Consider the following 11,163-nt stretch of genomic DNA (forward strand, 5'->3'; position numbering starts at 1 on the left):
CACACACACACACACACACACACACACACACACACACACACACACACACACACACACACACACACACACACACACACAATTACACATTTTAAATTTGTCAGCATCCTACCACAATTTACACATTAATCTCCTTTAAACACCCCCTTTTTTCTTTTAGTCACATTACAGATGTCTTTCAAATCATATTTGATGTGCAAAAGTACAAAATCTTCTATCCAGCTCTGGCTTTAAATATCACTTGGCAGAGACATACCAATGCTACTGCATATTTCACATCAGTAATGTCTAATAATATCAAGTTTGTAATGGCTTCCTATATGGTGGGTTAGGTATTTTAATATAGGCCAAGCCGTGAAACTGCAGGGCACCACTGTGACACACAGGTGGGACTCGATTTCATTTCTGTAAAACATTGTGGGTGACTGATCACATAGTGTAACTCAGACTAGAAGCTAGAGGCTGTCTGTCAAGCAAAAAAAAAGAATGCTGAACAGCACAAACATGCTCGCTTTTGCCTTCATTTATCAGCAGATATTTGCGGTGCATTTATTCCTTATCAGTGTAATTTTCTGTGTTTACGAAACAAGAGTTAATTTTGTGCTCTGTTCACTTGTGAAGTTGTTGCGTTAAATATGTTATTGTGTTTGTTGTGATAACATCATACTTCCTTATCGCTCATTCTTATTGTTAAAGGCCGCCGTTCAAGGGGATACACAACAGACGTCTCAGACGTCACAAATAACCAGAACGCTCTGTGTCTTTCTTTATCCATTCTAATGGTTACCCCGGTGACAGCATCCCTGTGGTTGCTGTGGAGACCCAGCAGCAGAGGAAGCCCAAGCTTGTTGTCAAGCTGAATGAGGCTGTTGATTTACTGTTACCTCAAATAGGTTTGGGCTCCTGCTTTGCTTCTTTTCATCTAACGACTGACTTTGGTATCACTTTGTTGCACTGTTTTGAAGTGCAAGGTTGACGTCTTGTAGCAAAAGGAAGTCTAGTAAGTTTCTTTTAATGCGTGAATGTATAAGATGGAATCTCTGCAGATTAACATAAAAAATTTTCTTCCATGTTTTCTCTTTGTCTTTGATTTAGAGGATATCAGGTTATCAAAGCCATGTTAGGCTGAATGTGTTCTCATACAGAAACTGAACACGGACGATTCAAAAATCGTTCTGAAAGCAGAGGTGACAAAAGTTATTCCTTCGTTTTTCTTTCATTTTACCTCTCAGTTCAAACCATCTGACACAGAGAAACTTGACAGGGTAATTCTTTTGTATTGACTGGTCTGAACTGACCCAAACACCCAAAATGTTTGACTTTAACAGCTGTGAGGAAATGACATTTCAGCTTGACATTTTGTGACTTTCTGTGCTCTTTCATCATAAGACACACACACACACACACACAAACAAACAACAACAACAACACCAAAGTATCAACCAACCAAACCGTGACATGTGATCTTGCACCCCAATACAAATATAAAACACCCAGCACGCCCCTGCGGGCGGTTTATCCTTCAAGCTCGGGTCCTCTACCAGAGGCCTGGGAGCTTGAGGGTCCTGCGCAGTATCTTAGCTGTTCCCAGGACTGCGCTCTTCTGGACAGAGATCTCCGATGTTATTCCCGGGATCTGCTGGAGCCACTCGCCTAGCTTGGGAGTCACCGCACCTAGTGCTCCGATTACCACGGGGACCACCGTTACCTTCACCCTCCACATCCTCTCGAGCTCTTCTCTGAGCCCTTGGTATTTCTCCAGCTTCTCGTGTTCCTTCTTCCTGATATTGCTGTCATTCGGAACCGCTACATCGATCACTACGGCCGTCTTCTTCTGTTTGTCTACCACCACTATGTCCGGTTGGTTATATATATATATATATATATATATATAAACCCACAATGAAGGAAATCTATCTCAGGCCTTGCTGTCCCATTGATTGCAATCAACCTGTTGATTTACCTGAAACTCGAGGAATTGGTGGAAAAACTATACTTTTTAAATAGCAAATATATAAATATATATAAAAACAATTATGGAAATAGGCCTAATAATAATGAGATGATTATTTGGAACAAAAAACCCCCAACAACAAATACTGGAGCCCCGTCTATTTGCATGTACTGAATTCCACTTTGGCTCCACACTTTATGTTGTTGTTTTTCTACTTTTTCACATATTAATATGACCCAATAACCAAGCACCTCTCCGACTGTCAGTGTCTGTAGTTACAATCCAAGTGATCACACTTTCTTGGCTTTTGAAGTGGAATATTGGCCAGTTCCAGTCTGGCCCCTAAACCCTGTCCCTACTCATTTTCAGTCCGTTTGATGTTCACATGGAGGGTCCACAACATTAAGTGATGTTCCAGAGCAGCTAGCCTTAAGTGGAAGTGGGCTATAAAGCTTTCATACCCTGATTCTGCTCTGCTGCTGGCTAACTAACCAAACTTGGGCCACATATTTACAGATATATTGCATTTATAAACACAATTATGTTTGCACGTAGTCTTTTTGCATGCCACTTCAGAACTCATGTTATTTTTATTCGTATAACAGCTAACAGCAAAGAGCAAGAAAGAAAAAATGAAGTGAGACCAAACAAACATCTGAATGAAACTGAAATAGGCTGGATCTCCTAATTTAAACTAGCTGTAAGTGAGACTGCATGGAGCTGAACACAGGGGGGTGTAGGGGTGTGTAGGAATTAGGGTAAGTGTGTAGTTCCAATCCATATGTAATATACGCTATGTAAGGTTTGCATTTTCATTTAGAGTTTACTGGTGGAGAGGGTGCCGAGGACATAAAATAATCGTAATCATGAGTAATGCTACAAAAAATAAAAAGCAATACAAAAACAAGTGGAATTATTGTTCAGGCTTTGAGCATCTCTGAGATTTTATTCCTCGTGTTGCTGATTGACAGCTCTTGGCCCGTATTTGGAAATGAAGTGCAATCTTACTGGGAAAAGATTAATGAATGCTGGCACAAGGACTATAACATATGTCTGGAGTGCTGCGGGATTAAATGAGCCGGTGCTTGTGTTTTCCGATAGTTTCGATAGTGCTATTTTTTACTTTGTGTGAAGTTTATTAGTGTAGGATATTTCAGCAGTGATCAAACATATATTTAAACTTAATCTCATATTCTCCAATGGCAGGCTTGCAGCCTTGGCAAGTCCAAAGCAGCTAGCTCATGGCGTTACACAAGTCGCAAGCAGAAAGCAAGTGATAAGTTGAGGAAAACAAGAATTGTATTATATGTAGAGGGTTTCAGCATATTTACTGCTTACAGCTTTTCATAAAAACATAGAGATATTTATGTTATAGCCCATACTACTGTTTGGGCAATGGTAGTAGGCAGCACTAATAATGTATGAATTTAGAATATTTATGAAAAAAATATAAAAGGGAAAAATGTCTAAGCTACAGGCACAGTTTCCTCTTATTTGTCCTGTGTGCACAAATCTCCTGATTTTTAGAATTGATCACATGGACATGGATGCCACTACTACAGTGCAACTATATATGTGTAGCAAGTCCATTCCCCCATGAAAATAGACCTGAATAAATGTAACCCATTCAGATATTGACAACAGCTGAAATAGCAGCCGTTGCATTAATACTCACTGATTAGCTGCATTGTGTCTGTGTGTAGATATGTGTCCTCTTCTAATTGTTTAGTGATGCAGCTTTCAGAAACCAAAAAGCTTCACCATTAGCCACAATTTTTATTGTGTGCATTAAATCCATCACTGTACTGTGTGTGCATGTAACTGCTGTTTCAGTTCAGCCAGAAATAGACAACCAGAGTTGGAAAGAGCAGTGAGGCAGTGGCAACAGCTCTGATGCTAACTGGAGCTGACGTGATGCTGGGTTGCAAAGTAGGTTGCAGATGTGCAGAAAATTGTCTGTGAACTTAGATGCCTTAAATGGTTCCTTGCATATGATCACCACATCAAATCAAATGTTTAATGATCAGCTGTATTCTGGAAGTTTCCACAATTTGGTTTGGCTTAAAGGTGTAAATGAGGAAAAAACCACAAACAGTACATATTTACATTAATTTAACTATAAATCCTGAAAAAAGTAGGCCTACTTCCCTGTTATCACACTCTTTAGTCGGTGTGATATTGTGCTGCACTCAGCTCACACAATGGGTAGCTGTTGTTGTCAGGCAGTTTTCTTACACTTTGGCAGCTCTTAGCAGTATTACTGAGAACACGGCACACTTTCCAAATGCTGCTTTCTCCCCTTCAGAGAATAATAAACTTCTCAGAACTGCTGCTGCATTACTTTTGTTTTGCACATACACATTATGAGAGACAGGTTGTTTTAAACGCTCAAGAACCTAAATAATTGCATTATATCACATGAGCGTTTTTTGCATCCTGGTGGACATTTTGGGCTGTTTCTCACACAAACAGATGGAGTGTCTGGGTTGCTTCAGTGCTGTCAGATCCTGTCAAAGCAACAGTCCTGGTCATACTAATATGCTGGCAGACATCACTAAAGAATTAAACTAAAGACAGCAACTCAAATATTAACATAAAAGCCACCTTTTGAGTACGATTTGATTAGTACGCCTCTTTTTATTATCACTGACTGATTTAATTTTTTCTAAATATCTATTTTTTTCCCAACAATCTATCCAAACTGCTTTCTGTTCTTGCCTCCACACAGACAGATGGATGTCCTGAATAGTCCCAGGAAATGGTTACATGTCCATCCTGTTGGACGGCCTCACTGTGTTGGATAGAATTTATTGGCTTGAGACTACCATTACGCCCACTGAGTCTCGTACCACATCGAGTACATGAGTGCTTTGTGGTTAGAGTGGGAGTCCTGGTAGCAAGTCAAACACTTTATTTTTTAAAAGGAAAAACAATAGCATTGAGAAAAAAAATTTCCATGATCCTCACAGTCTCGCTTTACACAGAGACCTTGGACCTCATTCACAGCACTGTGTAGAGACAAATATGTAGATAGGTGCTTAAACCATGCAAATGCTTTAAACACCAGTCCACAAAAAAATTCAATTTTGTCCCATGAAGTTGTTCTTACTCTGCACAGAAATGTGCAACTCCCAACGGTTTGTGTATGTGCAAATGATCAAAATGTAAACACACATGCATTGTACAAATAGTAATTCATATAGTGCCAAACGAGGAAAAAAAAGTTGCCTCAAGGCACTCAGGATCCTAGAGTGTTCAACAATCAAATAACCCCCTATGAACAAGCACATTGTGACGGTGAGAAGGAAGAATTTCCTTTTAGCAGGAAGAAACCTCCAGCAGAATGAAGGACCACAGAAGGCAGTCCAGAATAAATCTGTTTCATTATCCTAAACAAAACTTTAAAAGAACAACATGCACACTCGTTTTGTTTGCAAATGACAAACACTTTTGCACGCATATTAGTGAATTTGGCCCCTTAGCATGTTGGTTGTGAGTGTGACCTCTATTTGTCTTACATTTTAGAAATTACCTTAACTGAAAAATCACCACCAACTGGTGAGCTTTGAAACTTTAGACAACAAATGAATGTAAAAATACCCCTGCCAATGATCTGGATTAAATTCAGCTGAATCAGTTGTACATACACATGCTCTGAGGGCAGTTGCAAATTTGTTTTGCGTATTCAGCATATACCTGTAATTCTCTGGCAAACTGTCCAGTGTGTACCCTGCCTCTTACCCTTTGACAGCTGGGATAAGTGGATAAGCTGTTAACAAAATAAATAGACCATATTATTCAGTCCAAGCTTGATTTCCAGCGAACGAGCTAAAATAATGTACCCTACAGTAACTACCCAGTCTGGAACAACAGTAAGTAAGGTAAAGACGGATGGTTTTCATTAAATAAATTTATATGATAGAGTTCACTAAACACTTAAAGTAAAAATTCAGGTCATTTAAATGCTGTTTTTGCTCTGTGTTAGCTAGATATGTAAATGCACAACTGTACATGCTGGGAATACCAGATTAAAATAAAATAGACTAAACAAAAAAAAAAAGCTATAGCCGCAAGGGTAAAGGTCATGCCAACCAATTCTTAAAATTTTGCAATAAAAATGGTAACATGTTAACATTTAGCCTTTCACCACTGCTAATTTAAGAGATAAAGATGCAATTTGCAAGCTAGTTTTTAATTACATTAAATACATTAGTATTAGCTCAGGTAGACCAACTAAAATATACACGAGATCACCAGTAATTCATTCCTTGGAAACTTTGATAATTACAACAAAGTTTCAAGTAAATATTTTAATTTGTGAAAGTGAAATGGAAAATTGTCCCTCACAGCAGTGCTCAGTGTGCCTCGCTTTGAGATAAGACTTGTAACCATCCTGAGCAGCTTTTGTGCAATCGTTGTTGATAAATGAATTTAATGTCTTTATAGAACACCAGGCTGAATGTGACATGATGACATCTTTTGCTGAAAGTCCCGGCATTGTGAGCGCATCCACTGATTGCATTGTGTATGTGAAAAACGCTCTGCCTGTTACTAACAATGCTATTTTATTTGGCCTAATGAGTTGAAACTGCAGTGTCTTCATTAGTGCGCATAATGTGACACTCTTCTGTACTGCAGGGTGGTGATGTACTATGTAGTCTAGTCACATAGACAAATCTTGCCTGCAGCTCTGAGGTGGAGATCAAGACATTTAGATTTTTTTTATCCAGCATGTGTGATAATTACCTGAATGAAAACCAGCCACCAGTTGGCTGGTTGGCAGACTGAGCTGCCACACTCCCCCTCCTCAGTTTTTCTCTCCATGTTGACAACCAATTGGCTCAGTTCTGTTCTCACACTTCCTAACCACCTGTCCTGCTCAGTCAGAGCGGCAGCATGGATCAACTTTTGTTGGCCGGAAGCTTTGAGCATGGAATACAGGAGTGAGGAAGGCAAAGCCCTGACCAAAGAGATTATACCCGGATATTATCACAGGCACCTGAAAATAGCAAGCCGGAGTGGTCAGAAAGCTTGCAGTGACCTGGCAAGGTTTTACAGGTTTGTGTTGGCATCTGCAGAGATGCAGTGGGACATCAGCAGAAACAATGCCAGCTGGAAACTCGCTATCGTCAATACATAGTACGACCTAAACGGCCTGCTTTGTGCATCGTTTTCATGTGATGATTCTCATAATCTGCTAAAAGCCGAATGTTCTCACATGGACATGTTCAGTGTGTCTTTTCCAAATAGAGAAAGCATGTCATGTCTGGACAGATCTACATTTATCCATCTTTAATCCATATTTTCTGTTCCGCCATCCACCTACCATCTATCCATCCATCCTGTCCATATTTGTTCTCAGTAGAGGTTCTTCTATCCTAGTGTTTTGTCAGAGGTCTGATGGTAGAGTCGCATATGTTGCTCTCAGCCTGAGCAGGTGGCCAACTGTTGGCGGAGAAAACACTCAAATCACTGCTAACAGTTATGCATATGGTAAAGGCCTTCCATCCTCGACACCGTCCATCATTCATTCATTCCATGACCATTCATTCATCCATTCAAATAAACAGATTCCTGTTAGATACTTAAAGAAACAAAAAGTTGACTATGGAACGAAAACACTCCTCAATAAGTATTGTGTACTTGTGTTTGTACAAATTACAGTAAATTAATATGCTCTGTACCACTTTTACTTTTAAACATTATCAAGAACTATGTGCCAAATGTCAACTTTTAGGGTAGATTTACTAATCACATTCCTCTCAAGGTTATTATAGTTAACTAAAACGAAACTAATAGCTAAAGCTAGATGTAAAAAACAAAACAAAAAAACAAACAAAAACATTTTAGTTAAATAAAATAAAAAAATTTAAAGGAACTCAAACGATTTTGTAAACCTATAAAACAGATTAAAATAGAATAAAGATCAGAGCAGAAATATCCGTTGTTTAAGTATCAGCGTGTCTTTTATCCTGTCTTCCTTCTCTCAGCCCAACCGGTCGCAGCAGATGGCCCCGCCCCTCCCTGAGCCTGGTTCTGTTGGAGGTTTCTTCCTGTTAAAAGGGAGTTTTTCCTTCCCACTATCGCCAAAGTGCTTGCTCATAGGGGGTCATATGATTGTTGGATTTTTCTCTGTATCTATTATTGTAGGATCTACTGTATAATATAAAGCCCCTTGAGACGACTGTTGTTGTGATTTGGCACTGAATAAATAAAACTGAATTGAATTGTTAGTTTGTATCGAAATTGTATCAAAACTTGCCTGATGAGTTTTTGATGGACATGTTCATTCAGACTTTGGAGGTCTACAAGACTGAGACACCACTGCTTTTAATAATTTCCTTTTTTATTGTAATACCTGTACGAATTTTTCAAATTCTCCCATTTACTGAAAACAATAAAGCTACCACAAAAGACTAAGCTAAAATGAAATATAAAAAAAAAACAAAACTAAACTGAAACAAGAAAGGACATTAGAAACTAAACTTAATTAAAAGCAAAGATCGCTATTGGAGCTTAGCTTGCTATAACATAAAGCAGCTGCAATATAAATTGCAGTAGCTTAACTTCCACTTTAAATGATATTTATAGTATGACATCCTTTAATGAGGAACAGATTGGTGGTAGTTAATAGTGCGGTGGTTGAAAGGCTTTCTAGCAGGTGTCCAGAGGATATACAGCAGCTAAGCTCAGAGCTAGTTCTATAAAGCTTCTCTTGCTCAGAATCACTGTCTTTTAATTAACCAATCCTCCTTAGAGACATGGGGAGCGTGGGAAGTGTGCGTCACACATGCACACTTAACACACAGGCTAAAATGAGTGTGTGCTGAAAAAAAATCTATCCAGATTTACTTCTCTTATAATCTTTTGGCTGGAAACCAAAAAAAGAAAAGAAAAAAAAAAACTCCAAAAACATGCAGCATCTACCTGGATTGAGGCCAAAACCAAACCTTTTGACTTCACAACAAATGAGCAAATGCAGTAAACCGTATCACCCACTGAGACGTCCAGCAAGCCAATCAGACGGTCAGTCTTGTATTTCTTCCTTGTTCATTTCCACTAAGGCAAGGTGCCTTTGAGCCTGAATGTATTAGGCAGGATGATCACCTTTCTCTGCCAAACCTTCAGGCTTTGTTGAGAAGATGAAGACAGTTTACAGAATGGAGATAAAGGCCGGAGCTAAATGCTTTGACTGAATGTTATCTTTGTTGCTCCATTTCCACGTATCATCTGATGTTTACCAAATGAAAAATGACGCCATAAAACTGTGATTACTTAAAAATAAGCCACACCAAACTTTGCCTGGAAAACAGATCATTCTCATCATTTGACTTGTGAGCTGAGCGCTTGTGTATGTTCTAGGAATAATAACGCCACGCGTAGCACAGCTAACCTAACAGATCAGATTAGTATCTGTGAAATCACAGCTGATTAGGATTTGCGTGTGTGTGTGCGTGTGTGTGTCCTAATGCACTCTGGAACATCTAAATTAATTCCCTATGCTTTATCCTCTAAAAACATAAGTGACCTACTTTAGACATTATTACTATTTTCCACAGTTGCAGTTTTAATCCCTTTGGATAAATGTGTGAGAGACAGAGGGGTAAAAAAAGAGAAGGTGTGTGTGTGTGTGTGTGTTTTGCAGAGAGTGAGGGAGGAACTTTTATTTTTTTCCCAAGTGATGAGCAAAGCAGTTAAAATCTCCTGGCATCTGGAAAGTTGTGATGGCATTATGAGGACTAATGATCTGAGGATTCCAGCTGTGTGTGCTCACAAGTGTGTGTTTGTGCATGGACGGGAATGTGTTACCATAAAAGTAATTGTCTAGCTTGTGGGACTGATGAGTCAAAGACTGCTCACTATTGTGCTGTTGTCCAGAACTCATAATTAAACTCTATTCTTTCTTTTTCTTTCCCCATTTCCTTATCCATCACTCTGTTTCCAGCAGCTGAGGGAGGTCATCATGAGTCAATGAGGCAGGCTGACTTGCTTCTGGACCCCGCAGTGACTTCCAACCTCTCGGCCACCCCTGGGATTGGAGACAAAGCTGGGGCTAACAACAAGGATACAATGGATGGGCCTCACACTGGTCCTGATGCTGGGTCTGAAGCTTGGCCTAAGGCAAAAGTGTTTGCTGAAGCCAGAACATCAGTTTGGACAGAAACAGAAGCAGGAGTGCGTGCTGAAGCAGGTGGCAAAGTCTTTACCGAGACTGGGATTATGACAGGAACTGGTGCTTGGGCTGAAGTCGGAGCAGAATGGAGGCCGGTAGACACAGAAGGGGAAGACCTGCCGAGCATGCCTGGGGACACAGCTCCCTGGCTGGGGCAGCGGAGGCTACAGACAGATGGAGAGGAAAGAAGAGAGCAGGCAGCTTTCTCATCTGTCCTAACCATGCTGGCAGAGACAGCAGAGCTGCAGGCTCCAGTGGTTGGAAAACCTTTAGGGCTGCTGTCTAAAGCTGCTTGGACCAAAAGCTCCTCTTCATCATCGGCCAAAGCCACCTCCTCCTCTACGACAAAAGCATCCTCTTTGCCTTCTTCCTCCACATCCTCCTCCTCTCCAGCTAGTACACTACAAGACAGTCACACAGCAGGATCACAGAATATATCTGTGCTTGTTGTCAACACTAACTACTCCAACAGCAACAGTAGCCCCACCATTGGTATGTAATATTTCTGCCATTTGAATATGTTTCACATTTTTACGATGATTACGTGTTAGCAACCATAACTAGACACTGCTGACTAAAAAATAGTTTTTTCCTAAAAAGGAAAAACAAGAGAAACAGTGTAAGGAGTTGATTAAATTGTGTGTTCATCAGCATGAGTATTTTTCACTAATTATCTTGGTAAGTAGTGGTTAGACTTCGAGTACAACAGGGAGCAATGCAATTTTGAGGAAACATAACTGAGATGAAGCTGTCTTCATCTTCGCTTTCGTCATTTCTCCTACAAATATAATGCATACAGTTAAAAAATAACTTTAGTTTAAATATAAAAAAAAAAAAATTTTTCAGTAAGCATTGATTTGCATACAAGCTAAAATACATTTAGGTTTTTTTTTTCATTAAACTAATCGGTTCTAAGATTTTTGAATTAGCATTAAGCGGCTAATTAGTTATAGCTAATTAGCCTGCTAGCTTAGCTTTCATCTAAGATCCACTGCTGTTAACAAGAAATCTGGGCCTGTTTTTGCTCCAAACACTGGTT

The 11,163-nt window shown here is 39.6% G+C and overlaps 1 protein-coding gene across 5 annotated transcripts in view; it reads left to right on the forward strand.

The window, feature by feature from the left end:
- Positions 1 to 11,163, forward strand: part of kiaa1549la (KIAA1549-like a) — a 117,557-nt gene that overhangs the window by 29,721 nt on the left and 76,673 nt on the right. For 4 of the 5 annotated variants that reach the window (XM_005928355.3, XM_005928354.3, XM_005928357.3 and 1 more), the window contains exon 2: positions 9,897 to 10,616. In XM_005928355.3, the coding sequence (XP_005928417.1) occupies positions 9,897 to 10,616 (720 nt within the window). The remainder of the gene's footprint in view (positions 1 to 9,896; positions 10,617 to 11,163) is intronic. The other variant, XM_005928356.3, reaches the window with a different exon arrangement.

This window comes from Haplochromis burtoni, unplaced genomic scaffold (genome assembly GCF_018398535.1).
Source record: "Haplochromis burtoni strain Fernald_Lab_line unplaced genomic scaffold, NCSU_Asbu1 Contig_112, whole genome shotgun sequence".
NCBI classification, from domain to species: Eukaryota; Metazoa; Chordata; class Actinopteri; order Cichliformes; family Cichlidae; genus Haplochromis; species Haplochromis burtoni.